Consider the following 25,702-nt stretch of genomic DNA (forward strand, 5'->3'; position numbering starts at 1 on the left):
GGAACTGGGACAGAGCGATGGGAGCTCACCCTGTTGCGTGGATTCGAACTGCTGACCTTCTGATTGACAAGCCCAAGAGGCTCAGTGGCTTAGACCACAGCGACTCTCATTTTACACACCTATGAAAAAGAGGACGTGCCCTGGAAAAAGAGGACATATGGCAACCCAGTTCATGCAAGCTGAAGCCACTTTTCTGGAAAGGAAGAGCCCATGCTGAAAGCACATCCATGCTTCTGTTCATTAGCTCACACTGTCCCCCACGACTCTCCTTCAGATTACAGCAGCACCAGCAGCAAATGATAAGGACAGAGAAAGGGGTGGAAGGGGGATGTGAGATTTCCCCTAAAATAAACTTGTAATGAAATAAAAACAAGGGTCAGGAGATGGTGCACACTAATAGGATGCCCTCGGAAACAAACAGTTTGGAGAGTTATTCTGAGACGAACCTCGTGCCGGCGCTAATTATTGACGAGTTTCCCAATGCAGCTGCCATTGAGGCTAAAATGTGAATGTACTTATCCCCTCCAAGTTCTGTGGGAGGTGGGACTGCTTGCTCCATAAACCAATTGCCTTCGCCACTTTCGAAAACCAAATACTCTGCTCCCAGTCGCTGCCTCAAGAGGCTCACTTGGTCCATGTACCAGAGCACCGCAGCCCGGCTGGTCACATTTAGCTGAGCAGAAAACTGCCCTTTCCATCTGGTGAGCAGCGGCACCTGCAATAGGAAACAGCCATCAGAAGCGAACAGCAGAAGCATAAAGGGCTAGGCTGACTTCCTGGTTCACCTCATGTGCAGGTAACCAATGTAGGGCCCCCCCCTGAAGGTTATGGGCTCCAACTCCCATCGGCCTCAGACAGCATAGCCAATGGTCAGGCATGATAGCAGTTACAGTCCAGCAATATCTAGAAGCTACCATATTGGATGTTCCCTGCCTAAACTAATAGTTGGCAGCGCCGGATTAAGGGGAGTGCAGGCACCATTTGTGAGCACTTGGTTTCAAGGTTATGCTCTCCGAATGGCAGTACTCCTTGCCTCAAATTCTGAGCAGAATCATATGAACACAGCATAGAATATTTTATAGCTAATGTGCATTTTCAAAACAAAGGCATCACTCTGTATTTATGTGTATCATGGGCACTGAGGCAATTTTATTAGGCAATAGATTTATTTTTATTTTTAAAAAAAATGATAGCCTGCTACATTACATTGCTTAATAAAACATGGCCTGAAATATATTTCTTTTGCAGACACCATTGAAGATACAGTATAGCTATAATTTCCTGAAATTGGTTATAGGCCCAAGAACCATTATTTAGGTACAGCTTGATTATTGATTACAAGAGCCTTACTAGACATGATGTGGGAAATCAATTATTAGGTATCCTGCCATGATTTTACTTTCCTAAAAGTCACTGTAAGTGACCCAACACTCACACACCCAGTTTAGATTGAGGTTACAGCATGGAGATAAAGGTTTCCCCTCTATATAGCTTCCTTTCTATGGCTGCATTGTTTATTTGTGCCTCTGCAGCTCAGGGAGGGTAATTAGCATCAAGGCTTTGGTACAAGGAAGGAAGGTAAGACCCCCTTCCTACCGTGTCACCTACCAGGGCTCCATCCAAACAGGGGTCATGGTAGCTGCTATCAGGAGAAGAAAAATGCTAATTGGCAGTGCTTGCAAAGGCACAGGGCTTTGCAAGTGCAAACACTCAACTTATTGTCAGCTCCTGCAGACTCCTGTGTCTTGGTCCATTGAGTGTGATTTCAAACTGCCCAGGCAAAATAAAGCACTTCACCTGACTTCACTGTGATGCCAACTGAATGACAAGTGGGCAGTCCCATCTACTTGTCAGAATGGCCAGCAGGGGGCAGGGTGAGGGACCTAGACATCAAATCCGCAGGCTGGAAACAGCTCCTCAACCCTGGTATAGAATGGGAAGGTACCATGAGGGTCACCTAGTCCAGACCCCTGCAATGCAGGAATCTTTTGCCCATTGTGGAGCTTGGACCCACAACCTTGCAATTAAGAGTCTCACGTACTACCAACTGGGGGGATCCAATCACGCATCTCTGACGTAACATGTGCTTTGGCTCATTTGGCTAATGTATGTTGAGCAAGCCGAGAAAGCCTTATACCTACTGGTTCCTTCCAGGTTAGGAACCTCTAGATGTAATTGGTCAAGTGCAAGAGGTGATATTAGGGAATTGTACCGAGTAGTCACCAGATTCAGAGTGGCGGCTCAGCCAAAAGTCTTCTTTGCCTTCTTGTAGAGACATCTGAAAAAGCTGGGAGTTGATGCTTGCAAAAGGGGACACAGTTATGGAAAGCTTTAGATGTTTTGTAAGTGAGGAGTCCATGGCAAGCCTTGGACTATGCAACCCTTTTCGTCTCATCACAGGTAAAAACTTGTGTTCCTGAAAGAAGAGAGAATAGTGTGCACCATTAGACAAGGATTTTGTCATAGGACCAGGGACTATAATGTTTGGAAGGTAAGACTAAACAGCAAAACACACTCTGCTATTTATTTAACAGGGTCTCAAGATGACATCTCCAAGAAATCTTACCCTACTTCTGTTTAATATTTCAGCACAAAAAAACAGAAGTGCAGGAAGTAGTGTGTGTGTGTGTTTAAAAAGGCACACCACACCGGGTTTGGCATAATTTGAAAAAGCTCTTCAGTCCTGCTGCTGGTAACAGCTATAAAGGCTCTTAAAGCAGTAATTAAAGTCAAAGTGGCTTAGATGGAGCTTCCACTCACAAGATTCACATAGCCTTGGCTTGAACAATGCTGCAGTATTCCAGTGAATGGTCTGGAATGTAGAAGATAAGGGTTTATGGACCTAGTTAGAGCCTAGATGGAATGCCAATAGGAGCCCCACTAGCTTAAGCCTTAATAAGTTAAGTTCACCAGTTGCTATCTAAAATGTCAGATTAAATAGGAGATAGATTCAAATAGGAGATAGTCCAATAACATTTATATGGTGTTAATGGGAATCTATTAAGGAATCAGTCCCAACTAGGGATGGACAAAAATATTATTTGGTCTGCAAGTGAACTGACCTAATACACACTTACCAAGCTAAAATACCAATCAGAACATAGCTGCCCTTCAGATTTTGCACTTCCCTGAATTTTGCAATATAGTTATCAGTTTAATAAATAAATAAAAATGATGTTTTGGGGGGAAATGTTTAGATAAAACATGTATTCAAATACATATTTTGTGGTAAAACATGTACCTAAGTAGATACAGTATTTAACTATTAATTTATGTGAATAAATGTATGTGAAATTGACATGGATCAAAAATAGGCTGATTTGCTCATCTACCCGCAATTCCCAATTTCATTGGGGTTAAATCTAACAGAGGGATATGGATGATAAAAAAATTAAGTTTTGTGAGAATTAAGACAAGTATAATAATTTTTTTGTATTTTTTTAAAAAAACACTTTGAGGTTTTATTATAATCAAATCGAGATACACACACACACACAATGGCCCAGAACCCAGTTGAAATGTGCACCCACAAAACCCACCTGTATTTGTGGGTTTGCATCTATAAAATTGCCTCCCATGCTTAGACATATTGGACTACTGGTGCACGTGTGTGTGTGTGTGTGTGTGTGTGTGTACAACTGTGTGCCAAGTAGCTGTGCAAAACCCCTGTTGAAAAACTAGACTCTGTATTTTATTTGTCTGGTGATATCAAACACCAAATCTAGCTGTTGTCAAAGTCTGTGAAAACACTCCTGTACATGGGAAATGGGAGTTTGCTGGCTAAGGTTTTGAAAAGTGATACTTTAGCTATAACAATTTAATGCAGAATGCTGGGAAAGATATATATTTGAGGAATTAACAGGGTGGGTGGAAATGCTGCCCTCTAGCTCTGCAGCTTGTCCATGGCCTCCAAAGATGCACATACCGTATTACCAAGTAGCACTGTGGAAAGTTCACTGAGCGTGATTAGCCCCTCCCCAAGGTGATGCCTTTGCAGTCTGTTGAAGAAATATCTTAATCCTCGCTCCACCTTGGCAGCAGAATCTGCTGTTCTGTAATAGCTCCAGACAGGCAACCTGTATTGGTGTAGTTAAAGAAAGAAGCCTTGCTTGAGCTTAACACCTATTTATTATCCAGCCCACAGGTTTTTCAAGATGAGAAGGAAGTCACAAAACTAAAATAGCTGGGTTAAACCAGCATATCTAGTATAAGCCTGCAGGTGTTTAAAACGGGAGGGGACTCGTGTCGGCAGAAAACTTATGTTCCTGTTTAATAGGATATGCAAATTCCCCACTTGATTCCATTTCTCAGGTTCATAGGTAAAGGTAAAGGACCCCTGACAGTTAAGTCCAGTCACAAATGACTCTAGTAGTTGCGGCACTCATCTCGCTTTACTGCCCAAGGGAGCCGGCGTTTGTCTGCAGACAGTTTTTCCGGGTCATGTGGCAGGCTAAGCCACTTCTGGCGAACCAGAGCAGCGCACGGAAACGCTGTTTACCTTCCCGCCAGAGCGGTACCTATTTATCTACTTGCACTTTGACGTGCTTTCGAACTGCTAGGTTGGCAGGAGCTGGGACTGAGCAACGGGAGCTCACCCTGTCATAGGGATTCGAACCATCAACCTTCCAATCGGCAAGCCCTAAGCTCAGTGGTTTAGACCACAGCGCTACCCGAATCCCTTCTCAGGTTCATAGTATAATATTAATCAGGGCTGGCCCTACTGCAACATACTCTATGTGCAGCTACCTTTGAAGGTGACTCAGAAACTGCAATTAATTCAGAATGCAGCTGCTAGACTGGTGACTGGGAGCAGCTGCCCCAACCATATAACACTGGACCTAAAAGTGGGTTATATATATAAAAGGAATAACAAAACCAACGACTACTATTTTACAGTCTGCCTTTTTGGATTTCTGTTATACACCTTTGCGTGTACCCATACCCTTAAGATCTTGCCACCCTATAGCTGGTGGGGTGCTTAATGTCAGACCACACTTTTCTGATATCTTTCTTACCTTAGTATGTCAGTATCTGGCAGCTTCCGCTGATGTCCTGAAAGCTGGCTTCCCACTTCCTGATGGGCAGACGTGATGTTTTGACTGACACACACTGTGTACTGCAGGGATGCCATGTTGACGCCAAGGGTACTCTCAAGGCAAAAATGTTTGTTCCTCTCTACTGAGAGGAAGATGGGTATGTCTGAGGCAATCATCACTGTCACTCCTTTAGAGATAACAAAAACACAAAGGTATAAAAAAGAAATCAGACAGTTAGGACTGTGCTTTACTTTGTCATGCATTTGATGAAATTCCAGTATCATTTTTTAATCCAGTGTGAGAAATCAGAACTCACTCACTTCCATTTCTGTGCAGATGATGACAAAACGGCATAAATCAGGAACTCTGCTTTTTGTTGTTGTCAAAGGCACATAAGCCTTGTAGAGATTGCGAGTTATATTGCTCATGGCTGAGATCGTAAACATTCTGTTGTTTACTTATTGCATAATATGTCTAATAACTATAATTAGGTATCAAAATCTCGTAACTGATTGAATACTATCAATGTAATTAGATCTTTTTTCTTCTTTTAATCATGGACTTGCGAAGCATCGCCAAACTGAACACAGCCCGGCCTTCCAAAGTTGTTGATCCTGACAGAGAATCCTCCTCATAGGGTGATACTCAGCCCAGAGACGTGGTATATCCTCCTTTAGGAAGAGTCATTCCCTGTCCTTCTAAAATGCAACACGGCAAAGAGACATGGATATTGCTGGCGTATTAACTAGCAACATTTCTGACCTTTGGCCATGCTAGCTAGGGCTGTTGGGAGCTGGAATCCAACAACATCTGGAGGGCACCATGTTAGCAATCCCTGCTCTGTACACTAGTGGCAATTACATGTCTTCTGAAATATTGCCATGCTATTAATGTTACACGTCAATAAGTTACTGTGAGCTATGGTGCAGAAGGGAAATTGACTAGCAATTTTGCCTGGCCAGTGTAGACATTTTAGACAAATTAGAATACAAACCAGTTCAAATTTTATGTGCCTGGGGCTAATGTACTAGGATTTAATGCACTGGTAGAAAAGGAATGGGATGCGGGGAGGGCATATCCTTCCTCATACATCTTCCCTTTTCTTTTTTGTTAGGTTAGTTTTTGTTTTTTAAGGAAGGCAAATTAGAGCTGTTCCTCAGAAAGAAAAGAAAGTAAGAGGAATTCCCACATCAAAAGCTAATATTCGAAACCATTGCGGCACAATGCACTAGTAAGGTGGTTGTGTACACATTGCAAAAAAGAAGAACTGCGTCAACAAAAAAGAGGGCACGGGATTGCATAAAACTTGCATATGCTACTTTATATATGTATAATCTCACTGTAATGGGAAAGAATGTGGCCAGGTGACCTGTGTTGGTGGACGGCTTGAAGACTCCTGCTCACTCTTCCTTCTTATGGTTCTTTAAAACTAGATTTGGACCAGACAGCCATTCAAACAGAGGACTGTCCTCTGTAGAGTCCATGGCCATCCAACTATTAAGGTATGATACATCACTCTCTGTTCACTGTATCAGTGAGGCAGGTACTTGATGTAGCTAGCCACCTTTCTTGGAGAAGATATAACCCTAGTTACCTTCTTAATTTTTCACTCAGTTGGACTGTATTAAAAAGAAAAGAAAAGACTAAAGCCATAGAAAAGCTATTTACAGTCAACAATGTTGGGAAATCAAGCGAGGAAGGCAACTCTTACCAGTTGATCCCAAAAAATATCTTTCTAAGACAGAGCCATAAGCAGCTGGGGTTTTGGCGAGGTTGCTGATAATGAACGGCTGGGACTTGATGCTCACGTTGTTCAGAGGCCAATGCTGGCTGCTGACACTTGCTCCTCCATACCAGGAAATATTTACCATGGAAAAGCAGTCCTAGAAAGCAAAATATTACAGAAAAACTAATGTATAATTTTGAAGAATAGCCTTGGTTAAATCTATAAAATATGCAAGGGTACATGTTTGTGCCCATATGACCTGTCCTTGCTCCAACCTTATTCACCCAGCTGTGGGGTTATTTTTACTCAAATATTCAGGTTGCCCCAGATCATTTTAAAAGCATTTACTTCCACTGAACAAATGAGATCAACATCAGCAAGTTTTACTTCCCATGTGATTGCATAATCACTGGCTAATAGCACAGGGCCTCTTAGATGAAAGCCTAGACACATTTCAAAGGGGATTTTGGAGTTTTTGAAGGCATCAGGGTTAACATTTATGTCGTCTCCTTTACACAGTAAGGTTGATCAGCCACTAATGAGGGGAAGATTTCTAGTCATATGTCTCAAACTGTTTTGTACCAATTGTCTATCATTGTGCCAAAAATGTCTCTCCAGTGTCTGGTTTTGTTGCGTCTTTACGCTTGTAATAAGTGGTTCATTAATTCTTTATTATGTAAATCCAGATTGTTGTCTTGAAATATATTTAATAAAGCTAATTCTGGTTTGGCTTTCCCATTTTATAACCAAAACTGGACGTCAGTTCCCCCCTGCCTTCCCTGAGTAGAGGGAAAGGAGCATAACTGATTATACCATGCACACTTGTGCTACGACTGGTTTGGCAGATGTGGAGGATGTTCCAAAAAGTCTGTTTGATCAGGATGACAGCAGGATAAAAGAAACCTGCCTGTTGTGTAGACCAAAAGCAAGTTGCCTTTATTGTATCACTTAGAACTCTCCTAAAAAACAATGCATGTTTCCAGTCTGACTCTCTACTTCTTTCTTACTTAGTCTTTGATATGCATCTGAATGTTGCTCCCTGGGCATTCTCAGCCCCTAATGCAATCAGTGCAAGAGTTTCTCCGTATTATTGTACAACTGAGAAGTCTTTTGTTCCATATGCTTAGTCTTTATGGGACCATGATAACACAAAGCTATGGCAAGGTCCTTTCAATTCAATCTATGAATCTCTGAAAAAAGGCTTGGCTTCATTTTTGAGACTTTGATTAGGGTACTCCTATGATTGCTAAACCTTTTGAAAATCTGCAGAAATTCTAGCATGAACCAGAATGTCTAATTGAGGTCAAAGAATTTGACCCAGTGTGAGCCTCATGCTTAAAACTGAGCGGTTTAATTAGAGCTGTTTATGCTAACTGGCCTCTTCCTCCCCAAGATCCTGAACTAAAAATTGTATTTTACATAGAAAACATAACTGCACAGATTTTGAATTTCTTTCAGGTACTGCTAGCATACCAGTACACTAAAACAAACAAGGCATATGCTGTGCATTGAGAGCAAAAATAGGTCAGATAGTCAAAGTAAGCAGATCACCCACTGATTTAAAAAGCTGTTTTCATTCAAGCTTTGCATTTCCTATGTCTTTAATTCCAAAATAAAACCTCAATTGGCTGGAATGTACATTCTGTTTGTTTGTATTTTAAATGTATCTTTATTTTATTTTTAATTATTATTTAAAAGCATTTCCGCATTAGCATTGCCAATGAGTGGTGCATTCCTGATTCAAGAGAGTTATTTACATCGCTCAAGAAAATACCCCTACTTCCAACCAAGTATGTCATCTTAGGATCACATTCTTTTGAATTGTTCTAATTTCTTATATGCCAATAGGTCCACATAAATATTTTTTAACCTGTCTCAGATCCTGAGATGGTTGAGGCTGAAAAGCCAAGTGCAAGAATAAATAAATTTCTAGATATTGCTGCAAAATCCTGTCCATAAAATATGTGTTTAATGCTGACTCATAAACATATTTACTTGGAGGAAAATCCCACACATTTCAGTGGGATGTTTCATATGCCTGGGACTGCTGCCCAAATCCTATATTGTTGAAGAAGTTCATACATGCAGGGGACACCAAAACACTCCTATCCAGCTTTCAGTATATCCAGAGAGAAACACAGTTATTAGATTTCAATGCCGGCGCAGATAGATTTGTTACTTTCACAAGAATTATAAAGCACCCCCACCTCATTTTTTGGAGCACAGAAAAAAAGCTGTTTTGAAGACACCCGCTGTCATTCCATGATAAATAATAATAATAGTAAGTTATGTCATGACTATGGTGGCAAGGGAACTTTCTTAGCTTGCAATTTTCAGAGACCGATATGATTTTAGGTATTACTTGGTTCATTTTTAGAAAGGTGTTTCTTCCACTCTGGTTATACACAGCACTACAATGGTGCAGAGATAGAACTGATTTTGGATTTAGCTGGCTGATTTACTTTTGTATTCTTGCAATTTTGTCTTTGTGTGCAAATATCTTGGTATTTGCCAAGGGATCCTGGAGATTCTTTTAGGGGGTTGAACTTTTACCTTAAAAAACCAAGATTTTCATAAATAGGCAACAACAAAAAATGCAGATCTACATTTACTGCAAGGACCAAGTTTAAGATGTCAATGCTTGTTTTGATTAGCATGGATATTACTGGCATCTTTATCAGTTTTGATGTTCACACTCTGTAAAGTTTATTGGGAATGCGACATGAGCGTAATATTTAGTGAAATAAACTGAGGCTATAGTTCATTACCTGGATCTTAACCTGGCAGTGCAGAGGCGTCCAACCGATGCTGTAGCACTCCGTGTTGGAAGAAAGGCTGGACTCCAAGGAGATATTCAAGTGTGCGGTGGCTTCCCAGGTGTAACAGAATTCCGTCTTGTTTATCCAACACAGATTCTTCATTAAAGGTACCTCCACATCTGAGAGTCTTCCCATGTGAATCTCCAGGAAAGTTTTGTCCTCACTCAGAGTCTGCAGGATGAGGGAATGAGCTTTTCTTTCCCAAATAAGACCACTGGAGTTCCCTTTCAGGATCCAATTTTTGTTTGGCTGATCCACCACTTGCCAGTAGATAATCCCAATGGTCATCACAAAGAACACAGTTACCCCAAGGCAGGCAATTGCTCCTTTCCAGGTCTCATTCATTTCCTTCAGCCCAGAATCCCACGTCACCTCTGGAACTGGAGTCGGGTTCCTGGGACGATTGTGAGGCATTTTACTCACACGAAGAATATTTCCCCCCCTAATGATCTAGGAAGGACTCTCAAGGCACAGAGCTCTCCCCTTTTTAGAGCTTTGCAGGAAGCTCAGTTCTGATTTGATTCTTCCCCCCCTGCTGTCCATGAGTAACTTCACACTATCCCTGCCCAGGGGAGGGAGAGAACAAAAAAGAAGTGGGGAAAGGTACAACTTTTAAAAGCTTTTCCCAGCACTTCTCACTGCATTACATTCAAAAGAGAGACTTAAGTCTGGGGAAGTGATTCTAGCCAGTTCTGCGCTAGCAGCATAGAAAGCCTCCAAAATATAGCTGCAAATGTGTGGTGTCAGATCCATTTGCCCCTGCCAGATTTGTCCTAGGTCCTTGAGCCATGACATTTCTTTGGCCTGTCGGACTGTGCCTAATCAGGAACTCTGTCCATAGCTTAATAGAAGCGCACATACGCAGCGAGACCCTGGATCCTAGATGAGAGACAGCCTGCTCACAGAACAGGTAAGTGGGAAGCATCTGTGTTATAAGAAACGACAAACTGTCAATCTAGCTCCACTTCTGGGTTTGGACTCAACCTATTGAAGCCCCCAAAACTGTAACAGGGACCCACAGACGACCAGCTCACTTTGAAAGCATCGTTAAAGCTTATTAGCCCTGAATATGGTTGCCAAATCAAAATTACAAGCCAGGAGTCTGAAATAATAAATGTCTTATTATATTCTGTTGAGCTATCACAGTTTTGAAGAGTGTTAATCATAAATCTTTGATGATGTAAATAAGCACGGGGTCCTTGAATGTCAAATTGAATTTTTAGCATTTACATTAGTGAGGGCTTGAGTCTTTGGACAGAATACTTTACAGATGTCAGATGTCACGGTGTTACATTATGCACAATAGATATCGTTATGTATTTGGTCTTCTTGGCTCTGGTCAGATTTCACACAGAGTGCATTAAACACTCTATATTATTTTTAGGAGCCGTGCAGTGCAATCTTATGCATGTTTACTCAGAAGTAAGTTTAACAGGGATAACACCCTGATAAATCTGTTTTAGGATGGCAGCTTAATTGAAATTATTTTCTAATGAAGAGACCCCCACATGCACAACCCCCAAAGTTTTAGAGATTCTCCCTCACTCTTTTTAACCACTTCTTAATTTTAAAAGACAGAGGCAGAACCTTTAGCTTTCAGGGCTTTTTTGCAAAGGGAAAAATATTTACTTAAAATATTCCATTTAACCCCAACAAAGATCAGCTTTTCATTAATATAAACCAGATAAGCTCAACTGAAAGAGCTATGCTGGTTACACAACAAAGAACACAATTCATTCTCTTTCCAAATGTTATTTTTCCAAATCAAAGTTCTGGGAAGGACATAAAGATCTGGACTAGTTTTCATTTGCTTTCAGGTAGAGCTTAGAAAATAGTTTTGGCACAAACACTACCCTCTCCCAAAGAGAGTAGGGTTTGCCAAAGGGAATGCTTCTTCCTCCACAAGCACTGTTTTCAAAATAAATTAAGGCAAGGCAAGAATGGCACAATAAAAACCAGCAGCTTTAAATGTGGTGGAGTTTTATAACTTCACATATCTCTTTAACCTGCCAGAACCAGGACTGACAAACACCTGAACTGGGCAGTTCCAAGTCCCATATTCATGGAAGTCATTTAGAGTGTTCTATCACAACTTGTTTCCACTCTGTGGCCTCATAAACACAATTCGCAGTTCAAACATCACATCAAACAATAATTTGAAGGAAACTATACTCTAATGTGTAGAACCCTGCTCAAAAGTTCCAGTGGCATTCCTGCGCTTGCTACCATCATGCTATAGATGAAAGAAGCTCAAGTCTGGTTTGTTGGGCTGTCTGAACCCAGGCTTGTGACTTGTTTCTCCAAACAAACCACAAGTGGTAAACCAAGAACCAACTTTGGCTACCACTCAGTTTGGAAGAAATAAACCATGAGTCTGGATTTCAACAACATGACAAGACATTTTGTTTTGTCCATGGCACAGCAGCAGGGGAGGAGCACCCCAGAAACTGCTAAGCAATGTGCACCAGCATGCTGGCCATTTACATGAATGCACAGTTTGCTTTTCGAAGCATGCAAAAACATGGATCAGACTGCATTGCTAGTATACAAATGAGCTACAGTATATGCTTACTTAATCCACCGAAGTTTAAAATCAGTCCCAGAGCAATTGACTCACCTGAAACTGAAGGGAACCGATCAAGGTTCCAGAGCAGCGATTTGGCATTGTTTCCAGAGCTAACTGGATTCCTGCGGCGGGAGGAAATAGCACTTGATTAGCAGGTGATATCATGGTACAACAGCTAAAGGGCCAGTAAGTGCAAATAAGGATTAAGGAAATATGACAAAGAAGCCTTTGAGTCTGAAACATAATGCAAAGCCATCCAGAAAGTCTTATTGACCCCAGATGGTTCTGATCCATGTGTCAGTCATAAACTTAATCTAAAGTGGGGGGGGGCGGACCATATTTTGAAAAAATATATATGAACGAATTCCTGTGGCCCACAAATAACCCAGAGGTGCATTTTAAATAAAAGGACACATTCTACTCATGTAAAAACACACTGATACCTGGACCGTCCGCGGGCCAGAGTTAGAAGGCAATTGGGCCGGATCTGGTTCCCAGGCCTTAGTTTGCCTACCCATGGTTAAGAGTAAAAGAAAAAGGACAAGGCCCAGCTGTTTACGAGGAACTCGAAGGCTTTTATTGAGTGTTTTAACAATAAATCATTGCTGTCTGATATATAAGTGTGTTTTCATTTGTTATGAATGCATTGGATTCCTCTCATCTCTCATAAACAATAAGACTAAATTGTGGCTTTAAGGAAGCCAGCTATCTCCATTCAATTTCCTATTCTTCCTCTAAGTAGCTTAGGGAAGTGAACATGTTTCTCCCATCACCTCCACCACGTCTGCTTATCCTCACAACAACCCTGTGCAGAATCCAATGTAGTGCTAAGGGAACATTCCGTCAACACAAGGATTTCTGCTTGTGCAATGGAACATCTCCCCCCCTCTCCTCCCCCTGTGCACCCCCTAAATCTGTTCTAGGGGCTCCCTCCCCCTAATCCTCTGGAACAGGTTTGGCGAGGCCACCAGGCATGCATGGGGAGAGAGGGAAGTTCCATTGTGCAAAAAAATACTTGTGCTGGTGGGACAAGGTAGTTGAATGCTGGCCCATAAGGCAGTTAGGCTCAAAAAGACTCACCCAAGATCACCCAGTGAGCTTCATGAGTGAGTATGGATCTGAACCCAGGACTTCCGGGTCCTAGTCTACCACTATAACAACTCCACCATACCATCTCTCCGATTATTGGACAGGTAGGTTTGTGGGAATTACTTTTGTTTGTTTGTCACTACGGTGTGTATTTTTGTGTTTGTATATTGTAAACCACTCTGTGATCCTCAGGTGAAGGGTGGTAATTTAATAAATAGCAAAATAAATAAATGAAAAGGTAGTTCTGAAGGTACTTGATGTCTTCAAGACAGACAGTCAGGCAGGTTTGCATCTGAGAATGTGAAAGGTCTTAGTAATGGAAATAGTTCTAGAACTGTAGCTCCTGAAGAAAGTCTTTAGAAAAGTGCCCAGAAATAATAATAATAAAAAGAATTAATCCACTTTAGGGTTAAAATGAGAAAGACTGGTCATTAGAGTTGAATAGACAATCAGATGGACAAATCATCTGACCTAGTGTAAGGTAGTCTTTTATGTTCCTATTGATTTTTTTAAAATATTGTGAATGGTTTTTTTTATAAAAAAAATTGTTGAAAGTTGGTGTGTGTTCCTCATCATAATTATTACAGTGATAGTTATTGTTAGGGTAAAGTATGTTATTAGCACATAAAGTGGTTATTAGCACATCCTGACTATAGACAATTGGAAACAGAGATGGAAAAAATGAACACTTCTTTTTCTGCATTCTGTGGTGTAACAACAAATAATTAAGAAGGAAACATTACCAGATTATTCCAGTTTCAATTAAATAGACTTCCAGTAAAATAAACCTTACCTTCTTCTTGTAAGCTGTTGGAAGATCAGCAATTTCTCCTGGCAGAAGCCAGAAGCTACGGTAAAAAATACAAAGCAGTAGATGTGACTGTTCCTCAGACAGATTGGTTCTGTGTAATCCAAGGCTTCTAAAATACTGCTTGCAAAAATCTTGGAAAAGCTGTTGAAGAAAAACAGGAGGTTAGTGCTGATCTCAGAGCAAAATGCATCAACAACAGCTGTGGGTGGATACCATTGAACAATTGTGCGTTCGAAGTGATGATGCCATGTAGTGACATCCTAAAGGTTGCCATGATAATGTCATCCTGATCCAGACATCAGAGCAGCAGACCCAAGACAAAACCCACTCATCCAAGCTAGCCAGATATGGTATAACTCGTTTTATGCATCCCAGTAAACTAATCAGAAATAACACACAGTCAAAGAACAGGCAAGATTGCACCAATTTACTGAGGTACGATAACTACTCTGTAGTTAAGTGATTGTGTATTGTTATTCAATGACATTTCTACTTGTGTAGAGTTGCAAGTCTATATATGTATTTACCGTATATGCACATAATTGCAAGATTTCCAGTGGATGAAGCCCATGGTAGTGGTAGCTATGTTTTATGAATCTTTATGAGGTTGGACCCAGCTGAAGCATTGTTGACAAGCCCTTTGAAGGGCAGAGCGAATTTATCAAAGGTGAGTGGTAGAGCACACAAGTTCCATGCAGGTTCAATCTCCATCATATTCAGGTAGGGCCCAGAGAGACTATTGCCTGAAACCCTAGAAAGCCTTTGCCAGTCAATGCAGCTAGGTGGTCAACATGGTCAACATAAGGCAGTTTCCAATGTTCCTGTGACTGTTAGACTAATACGTCAAAAGCATAGATAGTGCTTGATAGAAATATTCTCAGGACCCAGTGATTCTGGGGTGTCCTTAGCAAGTCAAGCTCTTCCAGCATCTAGTTTCATGACCAATTCTTTGGTTTTAGTTGCTGTTCTCAGATGACAACATTGACCTTGCTACAGGGAACATGGCACTTAAGCTGAAAGATTGGATCCTTCATTTACTTTTTGCTCACACCCCACAAATGACCAAAGCTGCTACAATGGTGACCAGATATGTAACTTAACATACACATGTCAGAAGCAGTGTGGTAATTTTAAAAAATTAAAAGAGTTAACTACACCCCAAACATAAACAAGCAAAAGCACTGGGGAAAGGCTTCTAGTTGGCCCTTTTACAAATGAAAGGTGAATCATTTTCCAGGAACAATAATAATAATTTAACTTTTTTCACAAAAGTAACCTGAAGCAACATACAAGACAAACATTAAAACCAAGTATAAAAATGAGCAAAAAAAACAAGCTAAAATGCTTATTGGTAATATGTATAAAAGGGCAGATTCAATTCAACCCACTCCAATAAATAGATGAGCAAAAGAAGTGGCTGCAAATATACTTAAGTGTCCTTTAAATAAATGGCCAAAAGCCTGGGTAATTTTTATTTTTTGCCCAGCACCTAAAAACAGAAAGTGATCCTGCCAGACACGCCTCCCTGGGGAAAGCATTTCACAAATGGTAAGCCACCACTGAAAATGTAGGTTCTCATCTTGCAACCCTTCACACCTCACTTGGAGGAGGTCACATGGAGAAGAGCCTCAGATGATGAACACAGGAGCCAGATGATGAATTCAGGGGGAAGGCTTGTTCAGAATGGTGCAAGTTATTCCTTTTGTTGTTCCCCGTAGAATAATAAAATTGATTCTGTAGAATAGGGACCCTGAGGGACATCTAGTCCAACCCCTTTCAGTGTAGCATCCATGACAGATGGCCATCCAACCTCTGCTTAAAAACATTTAATGAAGGGCAGCCCACTATCTTCGAAGAAGGTCTGTCCAACTGTCGAACAGCTCTTACCATCAGAAAATTCTTCCTGATATTTAGTCAGAATCTCATTTCTTGTAACTTAAATCCATATGTTCGGATCCTACGCTTTGGAGAAGAAGAAAACAAGCTTGCTTCAGCTTTGGATTTCCAAGTCCTATATTCCAAGAAAGCTGTGTTTCACTTTCATTCTAGAGTGGTGCTCATTGAAAGTGAGGTATGTCCTCAGGTTCATCTAAAACTCTGAATTATCTCACTGTTGCCATCTGTTCATTCCAACACCTGATGGTTGCTATTTCAAAGACTGCAGGTTTTGAGAGAAGTAGTTGGAGTTTCTCCCCTCCATCTCCCCGTTCAGGAGGTTATAAGCTTTTAAAGGTTTCAACAGCAGATTGCCTCAGGTTCAAACCCCATATTCTTCAAAAGCAGTATAATGGAATCCCCTTAGAACTGCCTGTTAATAGTTACAGGGCTTAGCATACAAGGAACCAGAGTCAGACCTAAAACATGAAAACAGAAGGGAAAATTATAACTCAAAGGCACGAAAGCTCGTATCAGATTTAACTCATGATAAATACATTTAAAGGGCCTGCTCCTTAATCCACACAGATGCTAACTGAGGCCAGGCGTACAGCAACTGGCCAATAAAGCCTGCCTTGTAAACATTCCTGCCTTTACTGCCTTCTGTGTTGCTTTCCCCTTTCAACTAATTTCATCATCCCTAAGTAGCCAAGGAGGCCCCCAGTTCCTGACGCTCCCAGCTGGATTTGATAGACAAATGCAGGCCAGGATTTAAATTAGCAGAACTGCAATGTATCAAATTGGTTCAGAGGCTGCAGTCCTGCCTGCAGTTAGGCTACCTAAATCCCATTAAAGTAGTTGGGAGCAACAGGCTGTGTGTAGGCCTGGCAGCCATAGTCATCTGCATGCCATATTATGGGAAAGGACACCTGAGAGCAAAAGAAAAACTGAAAACGATAACCAATATCTCAAAGTTAGAGGCACCACCCTCAGTGAAAGAAGGCACTAACTAATTAATCCGAACAAGTCCTTTAAAAACGTAGTAGTATGATTGTCAGTTGCTGGGGGATCATGAACAAGAGAGGGCCTTGTGCTCACGTTCTGTTTTTAGGCCTCCCATAGGCATCTAGTTGGCCATGTGGGGAAAAAGGATGGGACTTTCGTTCGATCTTGCAAGTCTCTTCCAAACAGTGAGATGAACAGAAGTCCTGAACAGAATATGCTTCAGGTGAGGGAGGGAGGAGGAAAAGTTGTACATTTGGGAGTGGGGCTTGTAAGGGTTGCCATTTTTTCATAATTTTTTTGCCAAAGCTGTTGAGCTTTTTTTAGTCTTGCCCAGTTGAGTTTTTGAGGGTGCAAAGGGGAGTTGACATGGGGTGTGACCTAGGGAGAGGGGTGTGGCTGAGGAGGAAGGGTAGACTGGTGAGAGCCACACTGAGAGAAAGGAAGAGAAAAATAAGCTGTATGAGTTGCCTTCCTCTTGCTCTGCCATCGGACAGCCCATTGTTTACAGTACAGGAGTCTTTGTTGAGTTGTGCATGGATTTTCCTGGGGTCTGCAATGCCCTACAAATGTTCTTACAAAGTATATCTGATTCCTGATAACTTACTGAGCAATGGCTGTGTGGAGCATGAAGGCATCTTTTGAAGTCTTGAGAGAGAGAGAAGGAGAAGTTCTTTGCCCGGTATGTTCTTTCCCGCATGCAAAACCGCAGCTTCTTATCCCAAGAAAAGCATTGGGCTGACTGCAGAAAGAGCAGACATGCTGAGTTTAGAGGGATGAATAAAAAGACCTAATTGCATAGTTTGGCTAAGCAGTGGATAGAATAGGACTGGACAAATATGCAAAGGGTACATAAATACGAAGAAGGGAAAGGCATTCTTTTGCTGTGATATTTTAGTAATATATAATGAGAAGGTCTTCAAGTAGCGATAAGAAACAGTGAAATTTAAGTAGGATGTCAGAGAGCAATAGATGAGCAAGTAAAATAATAAGCCTTTATACTATGGAAAATCTACAGAAATACCTGGATAAATCATACTAGGGAAAATACTCCTGCTAGGACTGCTATGGCTTGCAGGGGCCCTCTAGATGATGATGATGATTATTAATTGAATTTATATACCGCCCTATACCCGGGGGTCTCAGGGTGGTTCAAAGAATAAATAGGTGCCCCTTTTATTTTGCATTCATTACGATTTGTGCTCATGATGATAATGGGATAGTTAAATGCAATCTGATTTAGGGGCCCTCCAGGCTGCTGTTTTGGCCAGGTCATTCAACACATCATTCAATTTTTCTGCAATGCTTCCCAAAGTTTATTGCATTATTGCTATCTGTATGGGATAACCAGCCTCATATAACTAACATGCTGAAGTATAATCAATGCATTAATTCCATAGAGGGAGCTGTCCTGCCAGGCTTAGCTATGCCCACTTCTCTTACTTTGGGAGGAAATAGGTATTCAGGCCTAGTGTTCTCCCCCAGTCCAGCTGATAAACTCAGTGTGTGAAGAGGCTAAGTTGGTTGCACCAGCTGAGCTGCATGGTTCTAACAAACCTTTCCTGGGTTTAGGAACTGTCACCACTTTGCAACTAAGCCAGGGAAGAAGATGTATTTCCCTTTCTATGACTGGTTATGATTGGAAAGTCATTGAGCTGGTTATGATTGGAAAGTCATTGGTTCTACGATGATTCCTCATTAGGGAACCATTTTCAGTCTGTATGTTGGGCCTAAATGTCTCTTCTCATCCCTAATCCAGCTCTTATCCCTCTGAAACACATTCACCCTGAGGGCAGGAGTGGGGGAGTAAGAATATTTTCCTTACCCGTGATAAATTGCAGCATGCTCAAAATGGCACTTCATCTTGTTATATTTTCCTTGAATGGTCTTCTGTGTTTACCTTCTGTGGCCAAGAAAAATGGCTTTCCTTTGACCTGACTAAGGAAAAACATTTTGTGCATTTCTCTTATTTCTTAGAGTGGGGCCTGCCTTCTCTTTCAATCTCATCTTGTATTTATCTTGGATAAAATCAGACACCTCTTCTTTAAGATGTGATTGTCCTCGTGCCATCATTATATTCTTAATTCTCACGCAGCTATATAACAAAATGTTTCCCATACACTCTTATATTGTCACTATTGTTTTTTCTGAGGGTTTCCTTTACTCACGTCTCTCTCAGATATGTTTTATGGTTCATAGCAGTTAGAAAATGCTTATGAGCTAATAGATTCTGAACTACATTTACCATAATTCATCACGACTATTTGGCTACAATCTAATCATAGTCTTAAAACAACAGTCAAGTTCTATCCTTCAAAAAAAGGGTCCACAGAGATTTGGGGAAATGGTGCCTGTCATTGGTTCACCAATCAAAATATGTCAAACTGGTGCTTCTCCATAGATATATAGCATTGACTTTTTAGCTTGATATGTCCCATTAGTAGGCTGACACACTAGGTAACAAAACAAAACAAAACAAAACCTCCATGTGAAATTAAAACATTTATTCCCAATATATTTTTGTAACTTATTCACAAACACATTTTCCCTCAAGCCCCATGACCTTCTAGATTGCCTCGCTATGCAAAACAGCACCAGTTCTTCCTTACCAGCCCTTAGATCTAATGAATTCTTCCTCTACAGGTCCATGTCAATAATTATTATAAATAAGGCCAATTTAAACAGCTTGGAACTGCTGGCTGGTGTTAACCACCCCAGTGCATGTGAGGGCTTATCCACACTTACGTACCTTTCCTCTGTGCTTTCTAGGCATGGTCCGTGCTTTAAAGCTATGTGTCGAAGCAGCTCCCTCTTTCTTTTTTTGCTCTGAATCTGCTCTTTAAACTCAATCAGAGCAAACAGCAATCCGCTTAAAACCTAAATTGATGCTTGCTCCAAATGAGTGCCTAAGGAGTGGGTTTTTGTGGGGAAAACTCTGGGGCAAAAACACACACACCCGAAACCCACACTCAGGCATGGGGCTTTTAAGCACAGACCTATGCCTGGAAAGAGCAGGGGAAAAGGTTAAATGTGGATAAGACCGAGGTGATGTAGTTCTCCATTCGTGTGTTTTTTCTAATGGTCATTGGAGACCTCTGGATAGTCACTGAGCATTTCTGATTTAGAAGCCTGCCCTTTGGCCGTCTCCCAAGGATTGCGGTGTTAGCTTTTTCTGTGAGAATATTGGCACTCAAGATTTCACACCAGTTTTCTTTTTTAAAATGGGAGGAGGGTTTGACAGGTGCGCTGAAGAGCAGCAGAATGTACAAAAAAGGGGAGATATAACTTAATTTATTGTAATAGGCTCAGTGTTGTGAGAAAGAAATGGGAACTTGCTGATGTGCATATTTTCAGATATTTTACATTCCTCCTCCACATTGAGAGCCTGACATAATTTTTTTTTTAAAGAGAGAACATGATGTCCCTCATTATGCCTCATCAGTTTTCAGCACAAATAAATACATGAGAATGAAATACTAATGCCTTGCAGGGAAGAAGAAAAAAACCAGCCTGGCCAAATCACAGAACCCTAGATAAGTGCTGAAACACCTTCTTTGTACATGGGCACATTGTTTTAGTGCTCATCCAATGCCCAATTTTTCAAGGCATGTCAACATTTTAGCATTGTACCCAACCCCACCATTGCTTCATCATGTGGAGAACTTTGCATTTGGCTCCCATCCAGCTTTGCGTAAATCAGCCTTGAATGTTGTTGCCATTCATTGGCTTCTGATGCTTATCCATTCGTTTTAATGCTGTTTTTAATTTAATGCAAATCAGTGAAACTCATGGGGTATCGTGCTCCTTCTGCCTCTTTAAAATGTTCCAGTTGAACCCTCATGGCCAAGTCTGGCACAAGACTGCTCACATGATGGTGGCTGGAGCAGATCTAGTCACTATATCTATGTGGCAAAAGCTGTATATTCATACTGTTCACCCCATTTCTCTGAGCAATGTGAGAAGTTCCAGGGGTGCAGCACTTACCTGGGTTTGTTCCCCTTCTGAAAGATGTCAAGGAGGTTTATTGGCATTTTATAGTGTTGTCGTTGATTTCCAAATATTCAGGTTGAAACTATACAGTTTCAAAATAATTGTCTAAGAACTCTACAATCGTTCCATCAACACTGCTAGTGTGAAAAAGATTATTGAAAAAGATGCTTTATACCAAAATGTATTGCAAGAAATTATGTTCTTTCTCTCTCTCTCTCTCTCTCTCTCTCTCTCTCTCACACACACACACACACACAGAGAGAGAGAGAGAGAGAGACAGACAGACAGACAGAAAGACAGAAAGACAGACAGACAAAATTGTCTTACCACCCATAGGGTTTTAAAGTGTCATCATTTGTAATGCATCATTTAATTTCTACACAAATTCAGTTTTGATAGTCTACTTTGTGTACTTTGTTTTCTATAGTGAAACAGCAACCAGTCTATCCCAGCACTACAGTGCAGAAAGATGATAAACGTGCCTTTCTCCTAACCTCCTGGTTTAGCAACACCACCTGCTGGAGCACAGAAGTCATAGAAATGTCCTCAAATCTCTTTGTGAATCCAGGAATATTGCTTGGGAGCAGCAGCACGGTGATCTGTCCAAGACACAAGATGATAATAGGACCTGTCTGCTGATCCTCAATACTGTGACCAATACATATAAATAAAATTTTTAAATACTGTAGCTACTTTTGTAAAGCATTAAAAGTCAAGATTTAAAAGTGCTATTGCTAGCATACAATTCAATGTGTTTGTATTAGTATATACATTATTTGTTTATTCTATCCCAGCTTTTTCACAGTGCGGGACCCAGGGCAGCTCACAGCATGAATTAAAAGAAATACTGCTGAACACACACACACACACGGGTGCCATTACTTGTGCATGCCATAAAGTATATGTGGACATGACATCTTGAGCTGTTAAAGTCAGAATCTGTAAGCATAAAAGTTGTATTAGAACACAAAGGTTGCAAGCTCCTTTAATCAAACCTTTTGTTGATTATGGGCATAACGTTCAGGATTTAAGATTCTGCTTGAAAAGATGAAAGCTCAAGGCACCCAGCTACATCAAAGGTGACTGCAGAGGGAATTGTTTTGGATCTACAACTTTAAGACTAAAGCACAAACTGACCTCAGTGAGGAGATTGGCTGGATGGTGATAATGCTACAGACAAGGTAGAATGTGTAATTCACCTTAAATCCTGATCGGCCATTATGTTATCTATCTGTACATGTGCTGCACATGTGCATTGGATTTATTTAATGTTTGCACAAATACTGGGGATATTCCTCCAAGTGAGGAATTTGCAAATGTGAAGTTTCCTTATAAGTGGCAATGCCTGTGTGAGCTTTTGAAATGGTTAAAAGAACAGTGTTTTCAATTAAGTCCTAAGAATAGAGATAATAGCTCAGGGCCTTGAAGGCTTACAAGCCAGATAGCATTTGAATACTTTGTTCTGAGGCCCCATTTGGAGGAAAACAAATTATTTCTTGCATGCTTATCAGATACATTTGTAAGTGGCACTGAGGCTATATAAGCATTATCATTTTTTAAAAAAAACAAAACCCTCTAACTGGTGATTGTGGTGCTATTTGGTGATTTGCATCTGCAATATTTGATTTACTATCTGCTGAACTATAGTTATTTTATTCTGACCACTGAGGAAGACCTTGGTCAAAACACATTGGTTATGTTTGTTAACTTTGTTGGTTCGTTTCTTTTCATTCTTGTGTATTTTGTGACAGTTTATGAGCTATGCTAACTATTTTGTGGATACTTACTAGTTCCACATTTTTTTAATTTGGCACTTCTTTTGTTTCGGACATTATTAGAGACAGATGTTGTTTTTAATTGGTATTGGTTTTTATTAAAATACTTTTCATATATTGTAGACACTATACCACTCGATTAGTATTGTATCCCATTTTTCCCCATCCTATCTAGAGTTGGTTGCGATTGATTTCCCTTTTACTCTTGTTTATTATTGTTGTGTTTCTATACTCCTCTTCCTCTCACTGGAGCTTAGTCATGAAATACAAATTTTAAGAAAGCAATAATAAAAATAGTTAAAGCTGCATATCTAAACTAAAACGAGCACCTAACACAGCACCTAGGTCTCCTGTTTCCAAGAACGTGCCATGAGCCAGGGTGAACAAAAGTGTCTTCCACGGACTGGACACTGACTGTCTACATGCTCCCATTTATCCTGCATCTAGTGTTTTAATAATAATAATAATAATAATAATATTTTTATCATTTATATGCTGCCCATTTGACTGGGTTGCTGTGGACACTCTGGGCAGCTCACAACAAAATATTAAAAACACAGTAAAAGATCAACCATTAAAAACTTCCCTAAACAGGGATCCATATCTATCCTGTTATCTATCTTGTCATTGCTTATGAAAGACTGTGTTTTGATGCAGTTCCCTGCAAGCCAGCTGTGATCCAAATTGAGAAAAAAATGACTTGAATGCATTTTAAGTTGGTAATGTGTACGCAGCCTCTGATGTGTGGGATGACCAAACTTCTGGTGGGTGGGGGAAGATTCCTTTAAAAGGACACCGTCACTGAGAAAGATGTGGCCTTCCCAACACACAAACACCGTAGTTTACTGTGGGCAAAGCTCTTTGATTGCAAAACCTCTTCCAGTTTTGGATTCTCAAGCACTTGCAGGCAGCTTAGATTTGCTTGTGGATATCAGTGGAAATAAAGAGGCCCAGGAGTCTTCCGTCTTGGGTTCCGACCAAGCCCTGGAATTTGCAGACTTAAGCTGGTTCAGTGAGCTTTCACCACCTTTACTGGAGTTGGTATCATGAAGGCTTATTAGAGCACTGTGAGCAGAGCTTGCTTGTTAGGGATTAGTGTGAATGCAGTTTTCAAAGGCTGTGACTTTATTTCCTTCATTAAAGGATTTGCAACGCATTGCAAAAAATATGTTTAAAAATACTTGATTTTTCTTATGCTTTAATTGGTGAAGCTTTGAATGAACCCTGAGGGACCTTTAAATCCTTTTCTTCTACGTGTGCGCTCGGGAAAGTTTTGCTTATCTTGGAAGGCACTGTGTGGTCATTTGTAGCAGTATAGAATCATAGAATTGTTGAGTTGGAAGAGACCCTGAGGGGCGTCTAGTCCAATCCCCTGCAATGCAGGAATTGTGTGGTACACCTTTGGAAGCTTTGACTCCCCAAATATATTTGTCTGTAACCCTTATGTTAGAACTGTAACCCTTATGTCAGAAGAGGCATGTTGAAAATGTCACGGGGTTCTCTTCTTTCAGCCAGCGACTGTACCCCAACCATAGACTCTGGAACCAGATCTGGCTGTTCCCAATTCACGCATCTAAGCAACAAAGCTTTTAGTGCAAATACCGTATTTTTTGCCCTATAAGACTCACTTTTTCCCTCCTAAAAAGTAAGGGGAAATGTGTGTGCGTCTTATGGAGCGATTGCAGGCTGCGCATCTATCCCAGAAGCCAGAACAGCAAGAGGGATTGCTGCTTTCACTGCGCAGTGATCCCTCTTGCTGTTCTGGCTTCTGAGATTCAGAATATTTTTTTTCTTGTTTTCCTCCTCCAAAAACTAGGTGCGTCTTGTGGTCTGGTGCGTCTTATAGAGTGAAAAATACGGTACTAATAAATCAAGATGGCATTCTGCAAGCAAGCCTAGTTTCATTCAGCACTATTGTCTGCTGCTAGCCATTTCCCCAAGTTTGTTTCAAATGTGTGAAGATTACATGAAATGTCTACAGTCTATGTCAAGAGCACCCAACCTGGTGCCCTCCAGATGTTATTTGACTCCAACTCCCATCAGCCCTAGCCAGCATTGCCCAATGGTCAGGGATGATGGGAGTTGTAGTTCAAAGCATCTGAAGAACACCAGGTTGATAAAGCCTGCCAAAGAATATGATTTTGCTCCCTCTGTGCTCTTTGTTCTGACAAAATTAATGTTTCTAGGTTTGAGGGAATGAGGTACAAATGTCCCACATTTGTATACTTTTCTTTCCATTAATCAATCTGGATTATTTGTGCCCTAATATTTGTTACTTTTGCTCAGATAAGGGGTGTTCCTTGGTTTTCATCCAAAAACCAAAAAAATTAAACCATAGCAGTTAAAACAATACAGAAGAGCACACATCTTAATTAAAAGCAGTTGGGTGTAATTTAAAAGTCTTTAAGGTCCATTAAAAAGCCAGTGCAGTGGGGGCCATATGCACCTCTTTAGAGAGGAAACGACACAATTATGGAGCCACCGCTGAAGAGACCATGTTTCTGGTGCCCATGACTCAAACAACTATTGATGGCAAGTTACCAGCAGGGCCTGTGAGAGACATTGAGAGACAGCTGTACAAAGTGTTGTTTAGAAATGTGAAGGCCCAGTGTTCTGCCCCCACAATATACAATGCCCAGAAAAATTGGAGGGGGGATGTTTTCCTCCCAATTTTTATATAAAAAGCAGGGGGGGGTATATTTATTCCCATCTCTAGTACTGGCTTTAGTAATGCCCGGTATGCTTGGGGCCAAAGTTTCAAGGTCTGCCTATTCCATATACAGTAAACAAACCTGCCCATTCACTGTGGACAGACACTTTTCAATTGACCTGTCTAATGAAGTGGGTGGCTCACCTGGTAAGGGTCATAGCTCAGTGGTAGAGCAACCACTTTGCACGCAGGAGGTCCCAGATTCAACCCCCAGCAACTTCAAGTAGGGCTGAGAAAGAACCTGAAACCCCAAGAGAGCCACTGCCAGCCAACAAGCTAGATTAATAGTCTGATGTAGTATAA

The 25,702-nt window shown here is 40.9% G+C and overlaps 1 protein-coding gene and 1 long non-coding RNA gene across 8 annotated transcripts in view; one reads left to right on the top strand and one right to left on the bottom strand.

Annotated features, from left to right (window-relative positions):
• The window catches only part of LOC310695512 (SITS-binding protein-like), a 33,035-nt gene extending 15,920 nt beyond the window's left edge, over positions 1–17,115 (bottom strand). Inside the window, exons 1-9 of one of the 7 annotated variants that reach the window (XM_083480145.1) lie at positions 17,021–17,115; positions 14,030–14,188; positions 12,199–12,269; positions 9,531–9,752; positions 6,748–6,919; positions 5,016–5,223; positions 3,926–4,076; positions 2,213–2,416; positions 447–715 (exon numbers count right to left, since the gene is read on the bottom strand). In XM_083480145.1, coding sequence (XP_083336271.1) covers positions 447–715; positions 2,213–2,416; positions 3,926–4,076; positions 5,016–5,223; positions 6,748–6,919; positions 9,531–9,752; positions 12,199–12,246 — 1,274 coding nt within the window. In that variant the 5' untranslated portion in view covers positions 12,247–12,269; positions 14,030–14,188; positions 17,021–17,115. Of the gene's footprint in view, positions 1–446; positions 716–2,212; positions 2,417–3,925; positions 4,077–5,015; positions 5,224–6,747; positions 6,920–9,530; positions 10,011–12,198; positions 12,270–14,029; positions 14,401–15,643; positions 15,759–15,934; positions 16,460–16,479; positions 16,560–17,020 lie in introns of those variants that run through there. The other 6 variants (XM_083480143.1, XM_083480142.1, XM_083480144.1 and 3 more) reach the window with 6 other exon arrangements.
• On the top strand, positions 16,856–21,588 carry LOC310695782. Its single transcript, XR_014520229.1, has 2 exons — positions 16,856–16,961; positions 21,421–21,588. It is a non-coding gene; the product is annotated as an uncharacterized lncRNA (long non-coding RNA).
• The last annotated feature ends 4,114 nt before the right edge of the window (positions 21,589–25,702 follow it).

The sequence above is a fragment of the Podarcis liolepis genome (assembly GCF_965112155.1).
Source record: "Podarcis liolepis genome assembly, chromosome: 1".
In the NCBI taxonomy this organism is placed as follows: Eukaryota; Metazoa; Chordata; class Lepidosauria; order Squamata; family Lacertidae; genus Podarcis; species Podarcis liolepis.